The sequence below is a fragment of the Ovis canadensis genome, chromosome 3 (assembly GCF_042477335.2).
Source record: "Ovis canadensis isolate MfBH-ARS-UI-01 breed Bighorn chromosome 3, ARS-UI_OviCan_v2, whole genome shotgun sequence".
NCBI classification, from domain to species: Eukaryota; Metazoa; Chordata; class Mammalia; order Artiodactyla; family Bovidae; genus Ovis; species Ovis canadensis.
Window position 1 is genome coordinate 104,032,986 of NC_091247.1, and position 26,880 is coordinate 104,059,865.

Sequence of the window (26,880 nt, forward strand, 5' to 3'; positions counted from 1 at the left end):
TAGCCCTGGGTGGGTCTCTAACTATTTCACCAAACCTCCTCCTCCATCCAGTGCTCACTTGGAATCTCCCGATCTCTGCATTGAATCTCATCACTGAGGAATTCATCACCTGCAGGGAGTTCCCAGAAAGATTTGTTATTCACAACCCTAACCCTGATTTCCCCAACCCCATGGGAGGAATCGGCAGGGTACATGTGGGCTCTCCGGGACTGACTCAACTTCCTAATGACGGACACTTCCAAGCAGCGTTCCTCATTTAATTCTCAGAGGAGCCCTGAGAAGTTCAGATTTTCAGTCCCACTTTCAGGATGAGGAAATTGATCCGAGAGGTCAATTCCCTCGGTCTCCACAAAGCACACTTGCTCTCAGCTTTCTCCTCTGCATCCTGCCTTGGCTGTCTCCTAAGACCTCTCCAAGGGAGAAGCCTTGCTCTCACTAGCCCTGTGCTGGGCACAGAGGAGGCATTTGATAAACACAAGTTCCCCATTGTTACTGGGCTCCCTGTGGTCGGAGAATGGAATGTCTCATTTGGAGGGGACATTTGGGGGGTCCTTTGGTGGCATGAAAATCCTGGCACATGGGAAAGGGTTGCTTTGTTCACCTTGGAGCTAAGCTCAGGGCCTATCACTTGGCATTTCATAACATTCATTGAATGAACGAATAAATGGATGGATGGATGGATGGATCGGGCGGTGTCTGGCTGCTAGGGTGAGGAAGGTGGCAGAGGTGCTGCCTTGGGGTCAGAAAAACCATCGGACGTGACTCTAGCTCTACGGATGGGGCTGGAGGGGAGGGAAGCACTTTTCAGAACTGAGGCGGGGCAAGAAAGGCGAAGCTGTCTTGCCTGGCTCCTCACCTGGATTAAGATAATCTCATCGAAGAACTTCATGGGAGCCTCAAAAAAATTCTGGAAGAAGAGCTGAAGTAGAGAGAATGGGAGGGGGGCGGGGGTGAGGGTAGGAAATGTGTCTCCATCCCATCCCCCAGGGACTGAGCAAGCCTGAAGCCTCCAACTAAGAGGCTTCTGCCTGTCGTTTGTCCATTTCGGTGACCTTCAGCTCCTTACCACCCGCATGCTCTGCTTGCAGAAGCAGAGGCCCGCCAGGTCCTAAACGATTTTTTATCCAGAAAAGGGTGGTGTAGGGGATCCCTGGAGGGCCTGGGAGCAGCTCAGAGCCCATCAAACTGCCCTGGGATGGAGACGAAAGTGTCCGCCTCTTTCTAGATTGCCCTGTCTGTCCACCACACCTCCACTCCCTGCTGCAGCCAGAACCTCCTCCGCTCAGAGCGGACCTGGCCCTGTCACTCTCCTGCTTGAGTCCCTCCATGGCTCTCAAGTCCCATCCAAGATGAGGGCCCAGCACATTTTGCAGGCTTACCTACGGCCACGCCCGTCCCAGCTCCACCCACGTCTAGTTTTGCCAACCGGCCCTACTGTTTCTTCCTTCCGGGTCTCTGAGAACACAATGCCTTTTTCCTGAATTATCTTTCTCCATCTTGTCCCTCTTTCCTTGGTAGACTCCTCCTTCAAGGTTGCAGGAGACTTTTCTGAGCCCTCTCCACCCTCTGTTTCCTGTCCCCACTGTGCTTCTCTCTTTTCTTTGGTGGTCTAGTCACAAATTAATTCAGTGCCTATTTGTGGAGTTCTTACTGCATCAGTCATGATGCCAGGAGGGGAGGCCCCAGCGGCGGCAAAGTCAGCATTGTTCAGTCGCTCGGTCGTGTCCGACTTTTTGTGACCCCATGGACAGCAGCACGCCAGGCTTCCCTGTCCCACTTTAATCGTGTCTGATTCTATGTGACCCCAGAGACGGCAGCCCACCAGGCTCCCCCGTCCCTGGGATTCTCCAGGCAAGAACACTGGAGTGGGTTGCCATTTCCTTCTCCAGTGCAGGAAAGTGAAAAGTGAAAGTGAAGTCGCTCAGTCATGTACGACTCTTCGAGACCCCATGGACTGCAGCCTACCAGGCTCCTCCATCCATGGGATTTTCCAGGCAAGAAGTATAAAGAAAAAGAAAGAAAAACTCTTCTCCCCATTGACATAACAGGTAGGCAGAAAATCATCATGGCATAATACATTTGAATAGCACTATCAATCAACTTGGCTTTCCCAGTGGCTCAGCGGTAAAGAACCCACCAGACAAGGGCAGGAGACTGGGTTCCATCCCTGGGTTGGGAAGATCCCCTGGAGAAGGTGTGGCAACCCACTCCAGTGTTCTTGCCTAGAGAATCCCATGAACAGAGGAGGCTGGTGGGCTACAGTCCATGGGGTTGCAAAAGAATTGGACATGACTTAGAGACTAAACAACAACAATCAATCAACGTGACCTGATGGACATTTATAGCCTATTTGATCCAACAGTGGCAGAATGCAAATTATTGTTAAGTGTGCACAGAATATTTACCAAGAAACACCATATTCTGGTACATAAAACATGCTTCAATAAATTAAAAAATAATCATTCAGGTTATGGTTTGCTTTTTTTTTAACCAGAGCTTGCTCAAACCCGTCCATGGAGTTGGTGATGTCATCCAACCATCTCATCCTCTGTTGTCCCCTTCTCCTCCTGCCTTCAATCTTTCCCAGCATCGGGGTCTTTTCCAATGAGTCAGTTCTTTGCATCAGGTGGCCAAAGTATCGGAGCTTCAGCTTCAGCATCAGTCCTTCCAATGAATATTCAGGACTCATCTCCTTTACGACTGACTGGTTTGATCCTCTTGCAGTCCAAAGGATTCTCGAGAGTCTTCTCCAGCACCATAGTTTGGAAGCATCAATTCTTCAGCACTCAGCTTTCTTTATGGTCCAACTCTCATATCCATACCTGACTACTAGAAAAACCATAGCTTTCAGCTAGACAAACTTTTGTCAGCAAAGTGATGCCTCTGCTTTTTAATACAGAGACAATGAAGTTGTCTGGGTTTGTCATAGCTCTTCTTCCAAGGAACAAGTGTCTTTTAATTTAATGGCGGTAGACACCATCAGCAGTGATTCTGGAGCCCAAGAAAAGAAAGTCTGTCACTGCGGCCACTTTTCCCCTCCTATTTGCCGTGAAGTGATAGGGCCGGATTGCTATCATTCTACACGGGGCCTGCACTTTCTGGCTGTATCAGCGGCCCTCCCAGATCTTCATCCCGGCCCTGTCCCCCCAGATTGCCGTTTCCCCAGATCTCTGTCCCCTCCCACTCCTGCCCACTGCAGTCTTGCCCCATCGTCATCACGTATGTGTTCACATGCTCTGGTCTCCATGGTGTTTGACCATCTGTGCCCAGTTTTGTGGAACGAACAGATGAAAGCAGCAGAGTCGGGGAGTAAGCTTACCGTCTACCAGCAGGAGATGCCTAGCCCTCAGCTGGCCCCTGTGACCCAAGTGCCCCCAGTCAGCTCCGAAGGGCACAGGCCGCCCACCTCATTGAAGAAAGGGTTGTTCCCCATCTTGATCCGTGAGTGGTGCTGGTGGCCCCCAATGACCACCTTCACCACTGGCTTGATGTCGTTGCCCATCAGCTGCCGGGCTTCAAACAGCTGCACGCGGACCTGCAGGGGAGAGACCAGGGGAAACTGCCTTTGGGGGTCCAGGCTCCTCTTTGTCAAGGGGGACTCTTCTCTGAAAGAACAATATGTTCTGGTAAGAAGCATCTACTGCCGATAGAAAGTGGCCCCAAAGCCCTGAGCAGGCCCTGGCTCCCTCTGTTTCTTCCTGTGCGAACTGTCACCCCCGCTTTGCCTTTTCATTTCGGGTGCACACAGGGTTTACTGAGTGGGGGGGACTTGTTACAGAAGAGGGCCCACCATTTCTCAGTTGCTGTTGTGTCGTTTTGTTTGCTTCAAATAGTTATTTGACTGCATCCAGGCTCAGTTACGGCATGTGGGATCTTTAGTTGCAGCATGTGGGTCTAGTTCCCCGACCAGGGATTGAACCTGGGACCCCTGCACTGGGAGTGCGGAGTCTTAGCCACTGGACCACCAGGGAAGTCCCAGTATATTGTCTTTTCTACTCGTGATCTGTTTACGGAATTGAACACTTTATTCATTTTTATTTAATTATTTATTTTTTTACCAGAGATAAAGAAGTTTATTTCATAGTGATAAAAGGACCAGTTAATGAAGAGGACATATAAAGATTATAAACATTTTTGTTTATACCTTGACAACAGATCTTCACAATGCTGCTGCTGCTAAGTCACTTTAATCGTGTCTGATTCTGTGTGACCCCAGAGACGGCAGCCCACCAGGCTCCCCCGTCCCTGGGATTCTCCAGGCAAGAACACTGGAGTGGGTTGCCATTTCCTTCTCCAGTGCAGGAAAGTGAAAAGTGAAAGTGAAGTCGCTCAGTCATGTACGACTCTTCGAGACCCCATGGACTGCAGCCTACCAGGCTCCTCCATCCATGGGATTTTCCAGGCAAGAAGTATAAAGAAAAAGAAAGAAAAACTCTTCTCCCCATTGACATAACAGGTAGGCAGAAAATCATCATGGCATAATACATTTGAATAGCACTATCAATCAACTTGGCTTTCCCAGTGGCTCAGCGGTAAAGAACCCACCAGACAAGGGCAGGAGACTGGGTTCCATCCCTGGGTTGGGAAGATCCCCTGGAGAAGGTGTGGCAACCCACTCCAGTGTTCTTGCCTAGAGAATCCCATGAACAGAGGAGGCTGGTGGGCTACAGTCCATGGGGTTGCAAAAGAATTGGACATGACTTAGAGACTAAACAACAACAATCAATCAACGTGACCTGATGGACATTTATAGCCTATTTGATCCAACAGTGGCAGAATGCAAATTATTGTTAAGTGTGCACAGAATATTTACCAAGAAACACCATATTCTGGTACATAAAACATGCTTCAATAAATTAAAAAATAATCATTCAGGTTATGGTTTGCTTTTTTTTTAACCATAATGGTATTAATTTATGTTACTTTTTCAGTGTTTATTGGAGTATAGTTGCTTTACAATGCTGTGTTGGTAGGAACTGAACATTTTAAGCTTCTGTGCAGTTGAATCTATGATCTGTGTTTCTTCTGCTCTCCTGAGACTCAGTAAAGGGCCTCACCTGGAAGTGCTGAGGCTTTGGGGACAGAGCCTTGTGCACTGTGGCACTGGGAAACATCAGCTTCTGCTTGGCCACCTCTTGAGCTGTTATGGCCAGGAGGTCTTCATCGCCTGGGGAAACAGCCCAGGGTTGGCTCTCGTGGGGGGAGAGCAGGATACTTGGGGGCACGTCCCCCATTTCATCGTTCTGTCCCCCAGTGACCCCAGTGCTAACTAAAATCACAGCCAAGAGGCCCTGGTAAGGGCACATGTCCTCCCAGAACCCTCCATGGTCCCCACCTACCCTCGGTACCCCTGGGCCTCACTCTCTATACGTGGGCAGGGCACACTCTGGGGAACGGTCATCCTTGCCTTCCTCTGCAGCCCATTGCAGGCTGAGTCTTACGTCTACGGGGAAGTGTCTGGAGAGCTCACAATCCTATAGGCCTCAAGGGTTGGGTCTCCAAAATCCCCAAGAGCCCATCCATCTATGGCTGGAGAAGGGCAGGGCTCAGCCCCGTGGAAGTACATACCGATCTTCTCGATGTCCTTGTAGGTCATAAGGGCCGCCTGTAACGTGACAGTGCACTGCAAGGCAAACGCAGGGGGCTGTAAGATCCGGCAATCCCGGCAAGATCGTGGCGCTGGAACCTGGCCCATCGTGGCAGGAGTCGCACCCAGCCGTCCCGGGTGGAGTGATGCTGGCCACAGCACAGGGCCCCACTGGGGGGACTGTGCAGTCTGGGGTGGAGGGAGGCTATGAACTGATGGGGAGAGAGCAACGGGTCACTGCGGACGGGGCTGAGGAACAGAGGAGGCGCGTGGCCGTGGTGGTAACAGAATAGAACGCCGCAGGGTGGGGAGGAGAGAGAGGTGACTTGGGACCAGTCTAGAACCACTGATGCTAAGCTCCTCGCCCAACATCTCATGACGCCTTGTGGGAACTCCAGCAAACGCCAACTGACCTCTTGCCTCCAAGCGCCCTCACTGCTCAGCCATCGTCAGAATTGACCCCTGAACTCCCTAAGTGCCCTAAACTATCAGCGTATCTGCGTAGACCCCGCAAGGCCCTTCCCTTCTGGCCCCTGGCCACTGCCCAATCTCGGCCCTCCCACAGTCAAGCCCTCCCCGCCCCTCCCCCAGTGCTGGCAGAGCAGGCAGCCCACCCTCCTGAACATGCCGGGCCGCCTTTTGTCCCTGCAGCCTCCACACAAGCACCTTATATTCCTGCCAGGGGCTGTCTTTCTTTCCTATCCATTGGGCAAACTCATGTGCTGCTGTGCTTCGTCGCTCCATCATGTCCGACTCTTTGCGACTGCATGGACTATATAGCCCGCCGGGCTCCTCTGTCCGCGGGGATTTTCCAGGCAAGAATATCGGAGCGGGTTGCCACGCCCTCTTTCAGGGGATCTTCCCAACCCGGGGATTGAACTTGTGTCTCCTGAATTTCAGGCGGATTCTTCACCATCTGAGCCACTCCGCCTCTCCTTAAAAACCATCTATAGGGCTTCCCTGGTGGGTCAGTGGTTAAGAATCCTCCTGCCAAAGCAGGAGACACAGGTTTGACCCCTGGTCCAGGAAGATCCCATATGCCGAAAAGCAACTAAGCCAGTGCGCCACAGCTATTGAGCCTGTGCTCCAGAGGCGGGAGCTGCAACTGCTGAAATGCGCGTGGCCTAGAGCTACTGCTCTGCAACTACGGAGCCATTGCAATAAGCCTGCATGCTGCAGCTAGAGCAGCCCTTGCTTGCCACAGGTAGAGAAAAAGCCTGCATAGCAGCCAAGACCCAGAACAGCCAGAAATAAAACCACATTAAAAAAATGTTTTTTAATCTATACAAGTGGAACTCTGACCTACCCTCTGTAGCAATCAGCTCGGGAAATGAACCTGATACTTACAGTCACCAGCCCAGGAAGTCAGTTTGCTGTGAGTCCGACCTATAGAAAGTCAGACCGCCAGCTCTGGCGACAAACAGCCAGGACTTGATTAATAACTGATGAATCCCTTAATTTTGTTCCCACTTTTAGCTCAGGGCCAACGGGAGAAAGCCAAATATATACCCTTAAGCAATCACATGGAGAAGGAAATGGCAACCCACTCCAGTATTCTTGCCTGGAGAATCCCGGGGACAGAGGAGCCTGGTGGGCTGCCGTCTAAGGGATTGCACAGAGTCGGACACGACTGAAGCGACTTAGCCGCAGCAGCAGCAACAAGCAATCACATAGGGTGCTCAGCTTCTGGTTGGTCCACTTACAGCTCCCCTCACATCAAAAGCCTCCCATCAGGACTTACCTGAAGTCTTCCCTTTTTTCTACCATTGAGTTTTCTCACTCCTCTGCCTACCTTTGCGTCTCTGTCAGATCCAAGTGCTGGTGGCTGACTCCCTTGTTATATCTGTTGTTTAGTCGCGAAGACACGTCCGACTCTTTTGCGACCCCATGGATTGTAGCCCACCCAGGCTCCTCTGTCCATGGGATTTCCCAGGCAAGAATACTGGAGTGGATTGCCATTTCTTTCTCTAGGGGATCTTCCTGACCCAAGGATCGAATCCGTGTCTCCTCCATTGTAGGCAGATTTGTTACCACTGAGCCACCAGGGAAGCCCCTTGTTATATATTAATAGCAAGCTCTGAATAAATCGCCTTTGCTTTTTCTCATCTGGTTGGTCCTCATCACCTCCTCTGTGAAGCCTTTCATTTTCTCTCAAGTGAAGCCATTCATTCCCCCCTGACCTCACTGAAGTAGCTTTACAGACCCCAGTACACGTGTGCGGGAGTGCTTGCCAGGTGAGTGACGATAGATGTGGGCTTTGTTCCAGTTTGTATCCCAGGCCTAGCGCAGTTGCTGACACCAGCAGACAATTGACTGAGTTCTGATCTCAATGGGTGGGTGAAGGGTAGAGGGGTGAGTCAGTAGATGGAGAGCGTCATGGAACTTGGGGAGATGATGACAAGTGTGATGGGGTCCCCCAGGGTAGAAAATGTTCTCTGGGTTAGGGGGGCCCCTGAGACACTGCTGCAGTGCATGGCCCAGCTTCATCAGCGGCCCCCCACTCCTGCAGCCCCCCTCCCTGGGGCCTGACTCACCTCTGTGGGCATCATGGAATGGTTGAGCAGGGTTAGGTCATTCACAAAAAGGATCTTTCTTGGTTTTTTCACCAAGGGCTTGAGCAGTACTGTGGCCATGCCAATGAACCTGGGGAGACAGGGAGCAGGTGTGAGATCCTGAGCCAGGTGTCCTCTGTCTCAGGCAGAGCTTTATCCAGGGATGTCTTTTCCCTCCTGGAGGCTGTGCTGTCCAGACAGAAGGAAGGATGCGGTGATGCAGAGCATCCACTAGAGGGCGCAGGACTCTCAACTCTCTGGGAACTTGCTTGGGGGCTTCCTTGCCAGTGGGCACTCTAGTTACTGGCTCTGCCCTGCTGTGCCCAGCCCCTTTCTAGAAGCTCTGCTCCCACGCTCCTCTGGAACAGGACCTGTGCTAAGGAACAGCTGATTGGACCAGGAGGTGGGCATCTGACCAAAGCTGGGCCAATCAAATTCTCTGTCCTAGGAATTTTGACCTGGGATGCCATAGCTCAGTTTCAGCATGGGGCTGTGATGAGAAACCAGTGTTGGGCAGAAAGAAACAGGTTTGAGATCCTGTGTCTTCAAAAGAGACAGAAAGCTCCTGAGTCCCCAGTTTCCTAATTCTGTTTGATCTGTCTATCTATAATTCTAGCCTTGATACCTTTTTTTTTTTTTTTGGGTATTAGCTGTCTAGAGTGGGTTCTAGTCCTTGCATCTGAGTGAGTTATGGATGAGAGACTGGAGACACAGCATCTGCTGTAGATTTGGTCAGAGAATCAGGCTCCTCCTGCCTCTCTCTCTGGGGGAGCCTTACCTTTCCTTCTTCATTGAGCCCATGTCTCGAAGGGCGATTTGCAGGAAAGAGTCCTTCTGCAGGGGGTGGTTCCAGAGGTGCCAGATGAGCGTCTGGGGGAGCCACGGAGAAGTCAGTACCCTCCCTCTACCCCGCCCCCTTCCCATCCCTCTAGGAAACGAGAAAAGAGGCAGGTAAAGCTCTGGCACTGTTGAACTGAGGACTTGAGGACTTGAAGTGAGGACTTGAACTGAGGACTCTCCCTCAAGTCCAGTTTCCTAAGAGGAGGCATTTGTTACCTTCACCCAGGAGCTGGGCATCCCACCTGAGCTCCTAGAGCTTAGCTGCAGTACTGGGGGCTTGTTAGTAGTTAAGGGGCTTAGGAATCAGGTGGTGGGACAAGGATGGATGGGAGATGAGAGGGGATCCTGCAGAGGGAGCCCTGTCTCTGGGAACAGCAGGATGGCTGGTTGGACAAGCTGAGTCCCTCCCTAGGGTGAGGTGGAAGGCCAAGAGCTCTAAGCAGCTGTGGTTACAGTGGCCCTGAGACCCCACACAGCCTTCTCAGCACAGAGGCTGCTCACAGGGCAAGATGCTCCAGCCATGGGAAGGCTGAGGAGGCCTCTGTCCCCTCCCTAGACTTCTGAGCACAGTCAGCCTGGACCCAGCCTGAAGGCTGGGCTTGTCATGGTCTCATCTGGGCTTGTCCTAATGTGTTTTACCTCATTCCACACGGGGTGATTGCCTTCCACCTCACGAGTTGTCCTCTTGACATCTGAAAAGACACCAAGGGGCCAGCATATGCGATACGACATGTTTCAAAGTCTAGGTTCGAGTGAGCAAAGAGAGGTCAGACTCTCTAAGAAAACATCCAGTCTACATTGGCAGGTGCGATGTGGCACTGATTCTTTCTAACTTTGGAGTTTTCTAAACTTCTCACCTTTTGTTAAGAGTGACATCACCCCCATGTGACAAATAACGTTATGTGTTCATTTCATTTTCCTCCTGGGTACACAGTTCCCAGTCATCTCACACCAGGTTGGGGCCGGGTAACTCGTCCTGGCCAATGGAGTGTGGGAGCGATACTTAACTGCTGCCTGGATTGTCTCCCGAAGCTTCCCACGAGAGCGTCCATTCCCCTCCCCACTCCCGTGTCCACTCTCACCGTCTGCGGGCAGAGCAATGCCTGGAGACTCTGCAGCCACCAGCAACAGGCAGCTGGTCCCCAGTCTACTGTTTGGAGGAGTCATTCAGGTTTGCTGCCTGATCTGTACCGTCAACGTTAGACTTGGTTGTAAGCAAGAGGTGAACTTCTGCTGTGTTAAGGCACCGGGATTTAAGGGTTCTGTTGTTACCGTTGGGTAACAACCAACGGTAAAGCCAGTGTACCCTGAGACATCCTAAAACATCTCTAATGGGTTGAAAGGTCTTTATCCACTACAATTTGTCTTCTCCAGAAACATCTTTAACAAAGAACAGTCCATAGCCCCGCAAAGAACCCCTAAATTGGTAACTCTGAGATTCTTCCCAGGGGATGAATACGCGTGTGAGGGCACGGCAGCCCACTCCAGCATGCTTGCCTGGAGAATTCCATGGGCAGAGGAGCTTGGCGGCCTACAGTTCATGGGGTTGCAAAGAGTTGGACATGTAGCCGTTCAACGGAAAAAATGAAGGCAGAGGAGTCATACTAAGAGAAATCACAGCAATAAGGATGATAAATTTGAAAGACCCGGATGACGTCTACCTCGCCTTTTGGTCACACGGCATCTTTTACATAGTAGGGCACCAATGGGTCTAGTTAGCACTGGACACATGTTGCCTCTTGGGGGGTCCTGGCTCTTACCTCTGAAGTACACGGACACGCAGGGTCTGGGTGGGGGGCTTAGGGGTGGGCTAATCTTGGCCGACTGCACGATAAGCCGCAGCATCTTCCCCCTCTACTTCTCAATGTCCTTCTCAGGCAAAACTTCCTGCTTGGAGCACCTTAGTCCAGGGCTTCTCCTAGGGTGAGTAAAGTCTGTTGCTTAGCAACAGAGGTGATGTCACAAAGGCCGGTGATTCTTGATTCTGGAGAGGAAGGAAGAGAATGGAAAGAGGAAGAAGTCATAGGGCATGATGGAGCCAGTGGCTTGAGGTGACCCGGGCTGTAGAAGCAAAACAGCTTGGCTAAAGTTCATTTCCCCTTCCCAATTTCTTTGCTCTCTTGTTTTTACTGTTCTCCTAATTTCAAGATCAGGAAAAAGGGGAATACGTTCTCTTTATACAAGCAAGATATCTGGACTGAATCCTTGCCAAAGTCACACTGTTTCCATAAGAAAATAGAGAAGGGAAGTGAGCTGAGGAAAGGAATAGGGAACTCAAAGATGATTTCAGTGGTGTTTCAGAAGTCCTTCCTAACGTGGAAGCAAACATCAAGGCCTCCCTTTTTCTAAAGACGACATGAGTTTAGATAATGAGTCTTTCTTTAACCAAAGAAGCTTACTCATTAACAAATTCCTATGCCAGCCAGCTGGGTTTGTAAGGTTAAAGAAGCTCTCAAAAGAAAAATCTCACTGACAATATAATCTTGTGGTATCTTGCTTGCTCTCAAGACCTCTCAGAATGAGAATGGAGCAGGTCATTGCTCTTGTTGTCCCTAAGCCTTTTCTACTTTAGAAGGTTGATCATTATATAACCTACATCTAACTACATCCAAGAGTTAGCATGAAAAAATTTTTTTGTCAATTTATTTGGCTGTGCCGGGTCTTAGTTGCGGCATGTGAACTTATTAAGACTTTTTTGGTTATTTTTTGATGTGGACCATTTTTAAAGTCTTCACTGAATTTGTTTTATGTTTCGGTTTTCTGGCCACAGGGCGTGTGGGGTCTTAGTTTCCTGATCGGGGATGGAACCTGCACCCTTTGCATTGGGAATGGGGAGTCTTAGCCACTGGACCCCCAGGGAAGTCCCATTAGCAGAAAAATTAATGAATGTTTTAAAAATGTGTATTAATTGATGAAACAATTTAGCACTAAGCTTACTACGCATTCTAAAACATGCATAGCATTCAAAGAACAACAATTAAAAAAAAATAAACTGGATGTGTGATTACGGTGCTACGATTGCTTTTAGTCTTCCTGACAGTTTTTCTTGAAATCTAACAATGACACAATGCTTGTTGCTTTGTGAAAGATTTTCCAAACTAATCATGACACAAAAGGCAAACTCAGTAAAGGAAGAGGTTGATAGATTTGGTCACATAAAATTTAAGATGCTTGTATAGAAAAATGTACCTTAAAAGACAAGTATCAAGGCAGGAAACATCTGCAACAGTTCTTATAATTCAATAAGAAAAGGATGAATACTCCAGAGGGAACATTGCCCAAACAGATTTTTTTTAAAAGATGCAAAACAAATTCAACCTATTTACTAATCAAAGAAATGCAATGAGATACTGTTTGTCATTTTGCCAAAGTGGACTCAGAAGCCCCCCAAACAAGAAAAATATGTAAAAAAAAAATTCAAGCTCATTAATAAGCAAAGAAATACAATAAGATACCATGTATCACCTCCCTGATTGGCAAAGATTGAAAAAAAAAATGATTAACTTGGTGTGCTAAGGAAGGAAGGGCAGAGAAAACATACCAGTTCATACACTGTGCTGATCAGACATAAAGAGAAAAAAGCAGCAGAATGCTGGAGGAAAATAAGTGCCAGGGCAGGAGAATTAAGGGTGGTGAAAGATGAACCAAAGGCTGCTCTTTTCCTGTCATCCTAATAATATTAACCTCTATACCTCTAAATAGTATATTTAAATAACATCTCTTGAATTTTTCACTCTAAGAGATTATCTACCAAGTCAGTTCTTTTACATCATTTTTCACTCCTTTCCCATCTCCCAGCTTTTCTCTTCCAAACTTTCCAACTCATCACTTTTAGACCTTATCTACCCTGGAGGAGGGCATGGCAACCCACTCCAGTATTCTTGCCTGGAGAATTTCATAAACAGAGAAGCCTAGCGGGCTAACATACAGCCTATGGGGTCACAAAGAGTCAGAAACAACTGACTTGCCAGGCAGGCACCGTTGTTTATCTGCATATTTAACTTATATGCAGAGTACACCATGAAAAACACTGGACTGGGTGAAGAAACACAAGCTGGAATCAAGATTGCCAGGAGAAATATCAATAACCTCAGATATGCAGATGACACCACTCTTATGGCAGAAAGTGAAGAACTGAAGAGCTTCTTGGTGAAAGTGGAAGAGGAGAGTGAAAATGTTGGCTTAAAACTCAACATTCAGAAAACTAAGATCATGGCATTTGGTCCCATCACTTCATGGCAAATAGATGGGGAAACAGTGACAGACTTTTATTTTGGGGGGCTCCAAAATCACTGCAGATCACAATGACTGTAGCCGTGAAATTAAAAAACGCTTGCTCCCTGGAAGAAAAGTTATGACCAACCTAGACAGCACATTAAAAAGCAGAGACATTACTTTGCCAACAAAGGTCTGTCTAGTCAAAGCTATGGTTTTTCCAGTAATCATGTATGGATGTGAAAGTTGGACCATAAAGAAAGTTGAGCACTGAAGAATTGATGCTTTTGAACTGTGGTGTTGGAGAAGAGTTTCGAGAGTCCCTTGGACAGCAAGGAGGTCCAACCAGTCTATCCTAAAGGAAATCAGTCCTGAATATTCATTGGTTGCTGAAGCTGAAAATCCAATACTTTGGCCACCTGATGTGAAGAAGTGACTTTCCATGGGGTTGCAAAGTGTCAGACACGACTGAGCTGCTGAACTGAACTGTTGTTTATCACACACGATGACAGGTTTAGTACACCTGCCTTTTCTGCAACCTGTTTTCATTCATATCTCATTTGGAGGCTAAATCTATACTGTATTCAGTATTTTATTTTTATGATAATGAATTTTTTTCACCGGGCTTCCCAGGTGACTCAGAGGTAAAGAATCTGCCTGCCAATGCAGGAGACTCAACAGATGCAGGTTCAATCCCTGGGTGGGGAAGCTCCCCTGGAGGAGGGCACGGCAACTCACTCCAGTGTTCTTGCCGGGAGAATTCCATGGACAGAGGAACCTGGCAGGCTACAGTCCGTGGGGTTGCAAAGAGATGGACACCACTGAAGCAACTAAGTACAACCACGAAGTCTAATCACTGCCTTGAGGGCGGCACTGATTCGCTTTAACTTCTTAAGGGTAGGGCCATCTTGACACATCTTTGCAGAGACCAGAAAGCAGCACTGCACAAATTATTTATTTTTAACAGTTTTTTTTTTCAGAGCAGTTTTAGGCTCACAGCAACTTTTAATTTTTACATGTATTTTTATTGTGGCTGTTTCTCAAGTAAATTCTTTTTTTTTTTTTAATTTAAGTATTGTTGCTTTACAGTATTGTGTTAGTTTCAGGCATGCAGCATAAGAAGTAAATTCCTAAGGAACACAACCTGGTAGGTAAGGGATGAGCTTTGCGGAGTGGAAAGTAGGTTGCCCTGCCTCCCGGCCCTGGCCAGACAACCTACAAAGCAACAGTGGGGGACAGCAAGAATAGGGGCTGCAGGGGCCAGCCTCCTCCCTCACCCTCACTTTTCTTGCTGAAGATGCAAGAACCCATACACCAGACCCCGTGCTGTCTGCAAGCAAAGCCCATGTGCTTTCTCAATTCAGTTCAGTTCAGTAGCTCAGTCATGCGATCCCATGAACTGCAGCACATCAGCCTTCCCTGTCCATTACCAACTCCTGGAGCTTACTCAAACGCATGTCCATTGAGTCGGTGATGCCATCCAACCATCTCATCCTCTGTCCTCCCCTTCTCCTCCTGATTGGCTAGATGGATCTCCTTGCAGTCTAAGGGACTCTCAAGCGTCTTCTCCAACACAGTCCAAAAGCATCAATTCTTTGGTGCTCAGCCTCCTTTACAGTCCAACTCTCACATCCATACATGGCTACTTAAAAAACATAACTTTGATTAGACAGACCTTTGTTGGCAAAGTAATGTCTCTGCTCTTTAATATGCTGTCTAGGTTGGGCATAACTTTTCTTCCAAGAAGCGTCTTTTAATTTCATGGCTACAGTCACCGTCTGCAGTGATTTTGGAGCCCAAGAAAAAGTCTCTCACTGTTTCCATTGTTTTCCCATCTATTTGCCATGAAGTGATGGGACCAAATGCCATGATCTTAGTTTTCTGAGTGTTGAGTTTTAAGCCAACATTTTCACTCTCCTCTTTCACTTCCATCAAGAGGCTCTTTAGCTTTTCTTAGCTTTCTGCCAAAAGGGTGGTGTCATCTGCATATTTGAGGTTATTGATATTTCTCCTGGCAATCTTGATTCCAGCTTGTGCTTTATCCAGCCCGGCATTTTGCATGATGTACTCTGCATATAAGTTAAATAAGTAGGGTGACAACATACTTGACGTACTCCTTTCCTGATTTGGAACCAGTCTGTTGTTCCATGTCCAGTTCTAACTGTTGCTTCTTGATCTGAATACAGATTTCTCAGGAGGGCGGTAAGGTGGTCTGGTAATTCCCATCTTTTGAAGAATTTTCCACAGTCAAAGGCTTTGGCGTAGTCAATAAAGCGGAAGTAGAGGTTCCCTTGGAGAAGGCAATGACAACCCACTCCAGTACTCTTGCCTGGAAAATCCCATGGGCGGAGGAGCCTGGTGGGTTGCAGTCCATGGGGTCATGAAGAGTCGGACACGACTGAGCGACTTCACTTTCACTCCTCACTTTCATGCACTGGAGAAGGAAATGGCAACCCACTCCAGTGTTCTTGCCTGGAGAATCCCAGGGACGGGGGAGCCTGGTGGGCTGCCGTCTGTGGGGTCTCACAGAGTCGGGCACGACTGAAGCGACTTGGCAGCAGCAGCAGCAGCACGGGCTCCCTTGCAGCTGCATCGTTTCCGGGTTTTGCGGCTCACCGCCCCTCCCTTCCCAGCTGGAATCCACTTCCGCACTTTGCTCCGTGCCCTGGGCGCCGGGGCGTGGAGGCGGTAGCGCGCACGCGCACAGGGATCCGGCCCGGGCCGAGCGCGCGGCCGGACGATTGCGGGTGAGGGAGAGTCGGCCCTGGCCGGGATGGCGGGCCTGAGGGGTCGTGGTTCGGGTCGGAGCGGGCGGGGGGTCTCGGCTAGGATCTCCTGGCTCCCGGGGCATGCGGGGGCCGGGCGCTAGAGCCCGGGTCCTGGCGATCTGGGTCGGACGATCGTGTAGGGCCGGGGGCGGGCTCGGGCCGCCGTGACGCGGGCGCTCAGCCTGGCCGGGGCGGGCGGGAGGCGGGTGCGAGGCGGCTCCTTCTTGTCGCGAACTCTCTGTGACCTTGGCCAAGTCACTCCATCCCCTTGAGCCGGCGCCTGCGTCTGTGAAGTGCGAATTATGAGCCCTGCCTGCCTGCTGGAGCGGTTTTGAGGCTCGGGGGCGGGACCCCCGAGGGTACCTGCGGTAGAGGGCGGTTCCCCGGGGACCACCCGGGCCTTGGGTGAGGGAGAGGGGCCTTCCGGGCGTAGCATTTTGTTACAGGCTTTGGGAAGGACCGCTCATCTGTAGATTTTTAAAACTCCAGAGCATTATGAAGTAGTTACAAAACTTGTTTAACACAAAGGAGAGAGGTCAGGGCTTCCCCGAGGCCCACGTTGCGCAACTGTTTCAGCAATGCTCACGCTCCGGCCGGAGACGGCTCAGTGAGAATGGTTCGCAGCCGTCGAGACCCTTAGCTGTGGAATTAGTACTATTTGTGATTCCTCGTTTGCCAAAACCCGTTGCGCCCACCTGGGAAACTGTGGCGCTGGCCAAGCAAGTCTAGTATCTGTCCACGTGAGGCAGTCCTCCAGCTTCCCAATGGACCGAATTGTAGAGACTGAGGATGGAGGGGGCGCCATAGCCATTTTGGGTGGTGGAGTGGGAACTCAGGAACCCTCCCGACGCGGGCAAGGGTCTGCAGTGTGACAGATATTATGTAATTATATAATACGCAACTGCCAATGGTAGAAAGTCACTAACATAAGCCTATTAAGATGTTCTAGGTTGGAAGAAATTCAGAGCATTTGAATTGACTTGAACTGAAACTTTTCGCCGCAGGTGACTAGCATGCAGATAACCGTTCTCTGACCTGCTGCCCCTCTTCTGACATGGCCCACCGCGGTGGGGAGAGGGACTTCCAGACTTCAGCGCGGCGCATGGGCACCTCTTTGCTCTTCCAGCTCTCGGTGCATGAGCGGGAACTGGACCTGGTGTTTCTGGATCACAGCTATGCTAAGCCGTGGAGTGCCCACCCCGATGCCAGTAGTGCCCGCCCCACCCGCATGCTCTTTGTTACTCCTCGGAGGCAGCACGAAAGTACCATGTGAGTTTGGCCTTCTCTCCTATGGGCTGCTGTCACCCTAACTGGGCAGTAATCAGTTGGGGATTAGAGTGTATTTTATTGTGGGAGATTAGGGATGGGGTGGGATGTTTAATTTAGCATCCTTGTTAACCATCCTGAGGATGTCAGGCCTCTTGGTGAACATCTGGATTCAAGACATCTAATGAGTTAGGAAGGCAGGATGTTCAAAGGAAAGCGGACAGCTGATTACATTTAGGATAAGAGGACTTGTGTGGAAAGAGGAATTGAAGATGATTATTTAAACGGAAGAAAAAGATGGAAGAGTTGACTTTTAAAAATTGTCACATAGGATTAGACTCATTCCTAAAATAGCCCAGTGTTCTGGCTCCAACACTGGGGAATAACCTTTTCATGGTAATTTGGTTTGTTTTTTCTCCATTCACCTGCAAAGCTTAGGAGCACATGCCCACGACTTTTCTTTCCCTCTTAACTTGTTATGGAACTGTCACCATGGGTTGATCTTAATCCTTCTGAGATCTGGTTGTATTTTCAGCTTGCCTACGTAATAGGGTCGGGAATTTTTTCATAAACTTACCATGTAATATGTGATACAGTTACATTTGGTCTGTGTAAACTTGTTTAGCAATTCTTTGGAACTTTAAGGCATTCTGATTACCTTGGAACACAAGGTATTTCAAGATTTAGTGATATATTCTATTTTGATGATAAAATCATGCCCTTAATAATTTTATAAACTTTTTGGGGGAGGAGTTTGTTTTTGTTTGTCTCAATCTGACCTGATGTTTAATCTCTAGCACAGGTTTTAGGTTTGCTGGAAAACAGAGATCTTGTGCTTTGCTTCTTTAGATCCACCAGTGAGCCTTAATGAGCTATAAGTGCCATGACATGTGTGTGTAACACATGTAGAATAGTGGTTTTTATTTCATTTCCCAGCGAGAGCCTCATTTTGTTGGCCTATTTTGGATGTACAGGTCACAGGATCTGTGATTTTAGAGAATAATTGAGCATAATCCTGATGCTTCTGATCAAGGGCATCACTGAAGAGCTCTTTTGAATAGAATTGCAAGTCTCTCTTTTAGTTATGTAATAGCTTCTTGCAAGCATTGAAACTCCTGTATTTAAATCTCATGATTATTTTCTTAAAGTGAGATTTTGTGAACTTGGTCATTTCAGCACTCAGAAAATTACTTCCTCTTATAGACTGGCTCCATATATGAGCCCTATAAGTGGGAGTTTGGCGTATTTTAGGAGCTCTTTTTAGGCCACTGGATCTGGAAGGTGGTTGCAATGGGAGTGTAAGTGGGAGCTAGGGGAGAAGCTGGCAGGGGCTACCTCATGTAGGAATTTGATTCTCAGAGTTGGTAAGAAGTCATTGAAGGATTTTAAGCTAGAGATTAAATTTATATTTAAAAAGATCACTTTGAATTTTTGTTTAATAGATGATAGTGCTGAAGTAGAATAGATAAGACCTGGCTAGGACACCATTGCAGAGTGGTCAGGGTCAGAGATCATGAGCCTTGATGGGACAGGCATATTACAAGTGGGGAAAAAGGGATGGCCTTGAGGTGTACTTCTTGGGTAGATCCAACATGACCTGCTGTGGTGAGTTGGCAAGAGTGGCCAGGATTAAGGGGAAAGGAAAGGAGGATGACTCTCATGTTTCTGGCTCAGTAGTGCCATTAGTTGGGAGGGACCCTGGGAAGATAGGATTGGAATTGTGACATCAGGACTTCTTTTTCAGGCATCCAAGTCTAAGTACCTTGCCCAAAGTCTGGTCCACAAAAGATAGTCAGCTCTTTCACCCACCACCAAATCCAGCTGCACATTATTTCACTTCATTTTATAATGGTGTAATTATTCTAGCCATTGGGAGTGTATACAGTAGCATCATTAAGGTCAAAAAGTTAAAGTGCCATTTGCTGGATAGCCAGTAGACCAGTGTGATTGACATCATATTTCGGGTGACAGAGTTATTGAACTGAAAAACACAGCACTAGGATTTCATTCACATTTTATTTATTTTTTTCATTAATGTTTTAAAATACGAAAGACCTTTCAGGTGTCCGCTTGTGTTTGTTTCTGTTGTGGGCTCCTTACAGAGTGAGTAAGCTAAGGTGTCTGTCTGCATTCCTAGCGATCTGTCTTAGACAGTCATGGGCTTTTACAGCATATCATTAGCTATCAGTTGACTTGGTAAGGAAAGGAAAATTTGTATGAATAATTTAGAACTTTAGACCAACATTGCCTGATAGACTCTCTGTGGTAACAGAAATGTTCAGTACCTGCTTCCTCGAATATGGTAGCCTTAGGCAGACATCTCTTTTTTTTTTTCTTGGAGAGAAAAAGAAATGCAAAAAGGCAAAATGGTTATCTGAGGAGGCCTTACAAATAGCTGTGAAAAGAAGAGAATCTGAAGGCAAAGGAGAAAAGGAAAGATATACCCATTTGAATGCAGAGTTCCAAAGAATAGCAAGAGGAGATAAGAAAGCCTTCCTCAGCGATCAGTGCAAAGAAATAGAGGAAAACAATAGAATGGGAAAAGACTAGAAATCTCTTCAAGAAAATTAGAAATACCAAGGGAACATTTCATGCAAAGATGGGCACAATAAACGACAGAAATGGTATGGACCTAACAGAAGCAGAAGATATCAAGAAGAGGTGGCAAGAATACACAGCAGAACTGTACAAAAAAGATCTTCATGACCCAGATAATCACGATGGTGTGATCACCCACCTAGAGCCAGACATCCTGGAATGTGAAGTCAAATGGGCCTTAGGAAGCATCACTATGAACAAAGCTAGTGGAGGTGATGGAATTCCAGTAGAGCTATTTCAAATCCTGAAAGATGATGCTTTGAAAGTGCTTCACTCAGTGTGCCAGCAAATTTGGAAAACTCAGCAGTTGCCACAGGACTGGAAAAGGTCAGTTCTCATTCCAATCCCAAAGAAAGGCAATGCCAAAGAATGCTCAAACTACCCCACAATTGCACTCATCTCACATGCTAGCAAAGCAATGCTCAAAATTCTCCAAGCCAGGCTTCAACAGTACATGAACTATGAACTTCCAGATGTTCAAGCTGGATTCAGAAAAGACAGAGGAACCAGAGATCAAATTGCAAGCATCCGTTGGATCATCGAAAAAGCAAGAGAGTTCCAGAGAAACATCTGCTGCTGCTTTATTGACTGTGCCAGAGCCTTTGACTGTGTGGATCACAACAAACTGGAAAATTCTTCAAGAGATGGGAATACCAGACCACCTGATCTGTCTCCTGAGAAACCTGTATGCAGGTCAAGAAGCAACAGTTAGAACTGGACATGGAACAATAGACTGGTTCCAAATTGGGAAAGGAGTACGTCAAGGCTGTATGTTGTCATCCTACTTATTTAACTTATGTGCAGAGTACATCATGCAAAGTTCCAGGGCTGGATGAAGCACAAGCTGGAATCAAGATTGCCAGGAGAAATATCAATAACCTCAAATATGCAGATGACACCACCCTTCTGGCAGAAAGTGAAGAAAAACTAAAGAACCTCTTGATGAAAGTGAAAGAGGAGAGTGAAAATGTTGGCTTAAAGCTCAACATTCGGAAAACTAAGATCATGGCATCTGGTCCCATCACTTCATGGCCAGTAGATGGGGAAACTGGGAACAGTGAGAGACTTTATTTTCTTGGTCTCCAAAGTCACTGCAGATCATGGTGACTGTAGGCATGAAATTAAAAGATGCTTGCTCCCTGGAAGAAAAGTTATGACCAACATAGACAATGTATTGAAAAGCAGAGACTATACTTTGCCAACAAAGGTCTGTCTAATCAAAGTTACGGTTTTTCCAGTAGTCATGTATGGATGTGAAAGTTGGACTATAAAGAAAGCTGAGCACCGAAAAATTGATGCTTTTGGACTGTGGTGTTGGAGAAAGCTCTTCAGAGTCCCTTGGACTGCACGAAGATCCAACTAGTCAATCCTAAAGGAAATCAGTCCTGAATATTCTTTGGAGGATCTGATACTGAAGCTGAAGCTCCATTACTTTGGCCATCTGATGCAAAGAACTGACTCGTTTGAAAAGACCTTCATGCTGGGAAAGATTGAAGGCAGAGGAGAAGAGGATGACAGAGAATGAGATGGTTGGATGGCATCACCAACTCAGTGGACATGAGTTTGAGTCAACTCCAGGAGTTGGTGATGGACAGGGAGGCCTGGTGCTACAGTCCATGGGTTCGCAAAGAGTCGGACACGGCTTAGCACCTGAACTGAACTGAGGCAGACATGTCTTTTGAGCTCTTGAAATATGGCTTGTGTGACTGAGGAAATGAATTTTTTATTTTATTTAGTTGCTATTAAGTTAAACATTTGCATATGGCTTATAGCTACGGTATTGAAAAGCACCTTTAGGCAATCAACTGTATGCTTATGGAATATACTTGTCTTTTTAAAAAATAGCTCTATGTCAGTTTTACATAAGCTCATTTAAAACAACTTTGTGTTTCCCCTTCATATACCAGCATGTCACAGAGATCTAGATACGTGTGGGAAAGGCAACTTTGGATCATAATTTTCTGTGGACATAGTGTGCTTATGTATACTTTAAAGCTGATTAAGGACCTACCAGGCAGTCCAGTGGTTAAGACTCTGCCCACCCAGTGCAGGGGCCACAAGTTCTATCCCTGGTCAGGGAGTTAAGATCCCACAAGCTGCATGGTACAGCCACAAAAAATACATAAAAAGCTGATTATAGTAGAGAGACATTTTTGGCAATGGAACAATCATTAAATACTTATGTTGTGTGAAATATGTGTGGCTGATCCTATGTTTTCACTTTTACAGTGAATCAGATGTCCCAATAGATGTGGAGACAGTCATATCCACCCCTGTGCCGCTCTATGACAATCAGAAGGCACGCAGTGTGATGAATGAGTGTGAACGGCACGTCATCTTCGCCAGGACCGATGCGGATGCCCCTCCCCCTCCAGAGGACTGGGAGGAGCATGTCAACAGGTAGGTTGCTTCTGAGAGGCCTGGGCACCACAGGGTTCATGGTCAGTGCGTTGTGAATATCTTAGATCGTTGTCATTGAAACATATTTTTAGGAGTTTATTTCATTTGCAGCCATAGGAGTCAGAATGCTCTCCTGTCTTTGTAAGTCTCAGCTCATTCTGCAGTGGGCTCCCTGGGAGGAGAGCTTGTGTCTCAGCCATCTTTGCATCCCTGACACCTCGGACATTGCCTGGCACATAGTAGGCAAGTAGTAAGTGTTAGCTGAATGCGTAAATGAGTCAAATTTGATAGGTGTGACTTGCTCTGTAGTGTAGATAGTACACGTTAGGATACAGGAGTTAGCCAGACTACCAAAAAAATTAAATGTCCGTTTGTACGATACTGTGCTTGTAGTGTCTATAACTAGGGTAGTGAAAATGTTTTGGAGTCGTATGAAAGGCTAACAGATGTTTGACTTGAGTGGCTTTTAAAGGTAGATCTGTAGTCTGTGGTTTTGGGGGAGCACCTCAGCCTGTTCTCATGAGTTTGCTGGCTGGTTTTGCTCTCTCATATCCTACTGACCTGGGGACTCTTTAGGTCATTCGTTGTTGTTTATTTGGCAAACGTTTATTTATCTTTATTTGTTGCGTAAAACTTTATGAAAGTAAAATTTACATAGCGTACAATTCACTTATATAATACGTACAACCAGTGATTTTTAGTATATTCATCACTGCAATCAATTTGGTGAACGTTTTCCTTACCCCCAAAAGGAACTCCTTACTCACTAATGGTCACTTCCCGTCTCCTGCCAACCCCTCCAACCCCTGGCAACCAGTCTACTTTCTGTCTCTCTAAACTTACCTTCTCGAAACATTTCATAGGCTCATCCAGAACATGGTCTTCTGTGACTGGATTCTTTCACACAGCATAATGTCTTCAGGGTTCATCCATGCTGAAGCGTGTGTCAGTAGTCCATTCCTTTTTAGCGCTAAATAATATTCCACAGTACGGAAGTGCCACATTTTGTTTATCCATTGATCTGTCGATGGATATTTGGTTGCTGATGCTTTTTGGCTACTGCATATGAATAATATCACTATGAATATTCATTTACGTGTTTTTGTGTGGGCATACATTCTCATTTCTCTTGAATATATACCTAAGAGTGGAATTGCTGTGTCATATGATAAACTTGTGCAGAATCTTCAGGTTCTTCTCCGAAAGGACTGCATCATTTTGCATTCCCCCCGGCAGCGTATGAGGGTTCCCGTTTCTCCACATCTTTGCCAACATTTGTTTTTCATCTGTCTTTTTCTTATTATGACCATTCTAGTGAGTGTGAAATGACATCTCATTGTGGTTTTAATTTACATTTCCCTCGTGGCTCTCTCCATATGTATTTATCTCCTAAGGGAATGTTAAGGTCTTTACATCAGGAGTTGGAAAGTGGTAAACTTGCCATAATGTTGGAGGGTTCTAACTTAATGATAACGGAGGAGAAAGAAGTAATTTGGTAGGAAGAAGGGCAGGAAAGTTCGAGGCTCGTTGGAATGGCTCATGAGTGTGGTTGGAAGCAGGGAATGAGATCGAGCTGGTGTGCTTGTGTGATCAGGTGGTGGCTGGTGAAGGTGGAGCAGTTCTGCACCCTGGTTGAAGATCTTGTGGAGAAGTTCTTCGGGGTCTTGAATTGGAATTAGTCTTGTGCCCTAAGAAGGGGTAATGCTCTCTAGAGCTTCAGATAAAGAGGAAAATTGCTGTGAATGAAGATCAACTACTAGAATATTGCTGGGGTCAGTGAGTTCAGCAAAATTGTTTATCACCCTTGTTAAAGGTAATAACACTGAAAATACTGACAGTGGTAGCAACAAAAAAGGACTCCCATTTGTCGAGTGCGTTCTGGGTGCCAGGCATTGTACCAAGTGCTTCCCATGCATTGTCTCTTTTAAACCTCACAACTCTCCTAGGCATGCCCCTTCTTTATCTCTGTTTTAAAAATGAAGAAACTAAACTCGGAAGTTGAAGAAAGCTTAGGAAGTCGTGGAGCAGGGGTTTGTTCAGAGCACACAGTCTGACCCTGGAGCCCAGTGTTGTCGGCGGCTGTACCTTTTCTTTAAGGGCAGTGGAAAGAGGCCAGTGATGGCTGGACCAGGTGACTTCTCGCAGATATGTGTCCCCATTGTGTTATTCGTTGCCTTGTCTGCAGTTTCAGAAAGCGCATAGAAGAATTGCATGAATTTTTCTGTCAGTTGACCCTTGGTCTTGGACAAAGGGTTTTGGGTGCACTCGTCATGCTTACCAAAGTCATCAGAGACTTAATAATACGCATGAAGGCAAGTTTCTTCATTTACAAGGAGAGGTACAGCTGCAGGGCAGACGAGATATTGGGGCAGCCTGGCCCCGAGCCGCGATGCTCAGCAGAAGAGTTTGGGACGCTGTTCTCTTCCAGAAGTGGGTGGCTAGCAGACCATCTGCACAGGGGGTGCCCTCCTCCAACATGGCAGCTGGATGGCAGAGAGGCCAAGGCACACCTGCCCAGTCCTGCAGGGAACACTGACAGGCTCTACTCTTTGCTCCTCTTTCTCCAGGTGGCCCTCCACACCCGTGCTATGCCATTGCCACAGATTGATATGATTAATTAGCGCTCAGTTGATCTCAGATTATTTGTTTTTTAGTGTCTGATGAGATTTGGAGGCGTCCTTCTCTCATTAGCAACAGGCTTACATCTTCAGGTACGTCATTATTGCACAGAGCTAATTTCATTATTTGATGATACTTACTGGCTTCAGTCTCAGAGGTCACCATTTTTATGACCGCGTCCCCAAATTCTGAATCTGTAGCCTGTTTGGAGGTTGTAGTTAGTTCTCTCTGCTCTGATTATAATCATCTGTTGCCATTCTTTCACTTGATTTTATTGTTAAATTGCTGCTTCTTTTCTTCCATGTATAAAATCATGTAAAATTACAGTTTGCTACATCAAGAACTCATATAGGACAGCTCCCTAGAAACGTATTTTTCCTCAGAGAGATGACTGATCTATCAGGGAGTCAGAAACTTACTTTTCTTTTTTAGTGCCCCATTTTGCCCTCCTGAATTATTTCAGTAGCAGATAGCTTCAGATCACTTCTTCTTTTTTTTTTTGTCTGAGCCACGCAACATCAGGATCTTAGTTCCCTAACCAGGGACCAAGCTCATGCCCCCTGCGCTGGGAGCACGGAGTCCTAGCTACTAGGCCACCAGGGAAGTCCCCAGATAACTTGCTGTATTTAGAAAATGCATCCCCGACCCCAGCTGACTCTGGGTTTCTCTAGTAATGCCTCATATTCCATGAAACATGATTTTAAATATCGCTCTCTTCTCGATTTAATTGTCTAGATCGGGGGTTGGCAAACTATGGCCTGTGCGCCAAATCCGGCCCATTGCTTGTTTTTCTATGACCCATGAGCTAAGAATGGATTTTACATTTTTGAGTGGTTGAAAAAAAATCACAAGAAGACACAAGAAAATCAAAATTCAGGGTACGTAAACACAGTGTTATTGGAACACAGTCATGCCCACTCATTTAGGTATTGTCTGTGGCTGCTTTTGCACTACAATTGTGGAGTGAAATAGTTGTGACGGAAACTCTAAAATATTTAGTATCCAGTCCATTTATAGAAAAAGTTTGCTGACTCCTGGTCTAGATTTGTGTCTGCATGCCAAAATTGTGCGGCTTGGTGAACTTTTGAAAATGATATATATTTGCAGGTATGGTAATGTTTCCCAAAGAAGTTGGACCAGCTTTTTTCCCCAGATGTTTGTCAGATACCAAATTTAATTAGATGCACAGCTGTTCAAAGACATGTAACAAAACACTCCTGACTTATGGCACTTCAGGGCCTTGCTCAAATGGATTCGAGGACATTGCCAGCATTTCAGTAAAAGCATCTAGTGTCCTACAGCAGATTGTCTGTCTTAGAAATCAGAACTTCTGAATTCAATTAAAAAATATTCTCTGAATTTGCTCTAACTGTATCTCTCAGTATTGTACGTATAATATCTATGTGTTAATCTCAGACAGATGTTTGAAATTTCGATTCAAGACCTTTGAGTTGTTTATTTTCCCTCCCTCTTTCCCCGTCATTTCTCTTCCTTTCTCCTGGTGTTTAAGCAAAGAATTTTATGATCTGAAAAAGTAAGTGTGACCTTTTTCTTCTCCCTGATGTTCTTTGTTTCTCTCTGCTTGACTTCTGGTTAAAGAGAAAAAAAACATTTTAATATTGAATTAGTGTCAGAGAAAGAATTATCTTTGAAAATATCAGGCTCGTCTAGAATTGGTGTGACTTCTTGGCTGCTTTGAATAAGAGAAGCCAGCAGCCAGAATGTCATTCGGTTTCAGTGGGAGTGTGGAGAACATAAAATTGTCTGATCTCATCTAAGCAATGGAGAGTAGACATTTTTATACCCATGAAAATTGAATAGGTTTAGATGGGGGAGTGTATTGACTCACCACAGTTCCCATCAGCTGTTTGACTGTTTAGACTTGTATCTAAAATTCTGTCTCCTGTTTTTAAATTTTTCCTTAATTATATCTTTTGCATACTCTTAATCTTCGGTTAGATCATTTTTTTCTGCCCATTTAATTTTCTAGCCTCCCATGAAGCACACAAAATACAGAGAATATGTTTCAGTTCTT

At 46.6% G+C, this 26,880-nt stretch overlaps 2 protein-coding genes across 11 annotated transcripts in view; one reads left to right on the forward strand and one right to left on the reverse strand.

The window, feature by feature from the left end:
• The window catches only part of FER1L5 (fer-1 like family member 5), a 54,108-nt gene extending 43,202 nt beyond the window's left edge, over positions 1-10,906 (reverse strand). The window contains exons 1-9 of the mRNA XM_069581935.1: positions 10,740-10,906; positions 9,619-9,671; positions 8,918-9,009; positions 8,122-8,230; positions 5,569-5,623; positions 5,058-5,167; positions 3,407-3,535; positions 857-919; positions 59-109 (exon numbers count right to left, since the gene is read on the reverse strand). Of these exons, the coding sequence (XP_069438036.1) occupies positions 59-109; positions 857-919; positions 3,407-3,535; positions 5,058-5,167; positions 5,569-5,623; positions 8,122-8,230; positions 8,918-9,009; positions 9,619-9,671; positions 10,740-10,824 (747 nt within the window). The 5' untranslated portion in view covers positions 10,825-10,906. The remainder of the gene's footprint in view (positions 1-58; positions 110-856; positions 920-3,406; positions 3,536-5,057; positions 5,168-5,568; positions 5,624-8,121; positions 8,231-8,917; positions 9,010-9,618; positions 9,672-10,739) is intronic.
• A 4,955-nt stretch (positions 10,907-15,861) lies between these two features.
• The window catches only part of KANSL3 (KAT8 regulatory NSL complex subunit 3), a 44,890-nt gene continuing 33,871 nt past the window's right edge, over positions 15,862-26,880 (forward strand). For 7 of the 10 annotated variants that reach the window (XR_011255792.1, XM_069583935.1, XM_069583938.1 and 4 more), the window contains exons 1-3: positions 15,862-15,941; positions 16,967-17,231; positions 22,056-22,226. Coding sequence is in view for 9 of the 10 variants with exons in the window: in XM_069583935.1 (XP_069440036.1) it covers positions 17,017-17,231; positions 22,056-22,226 (386 nt within the window). In the remaining variant the exon portion in view is untranslated. Of the gene's footprint in view, positions 16,368-16,414; positions 17,232-22,055; positions 22,227-26,880 lie in introns of those variants that run through there. The other 3 variants (XM_069583936.1, XM_069583943.1, XM_069583944.1) reach the window with 2 other exon arrangements.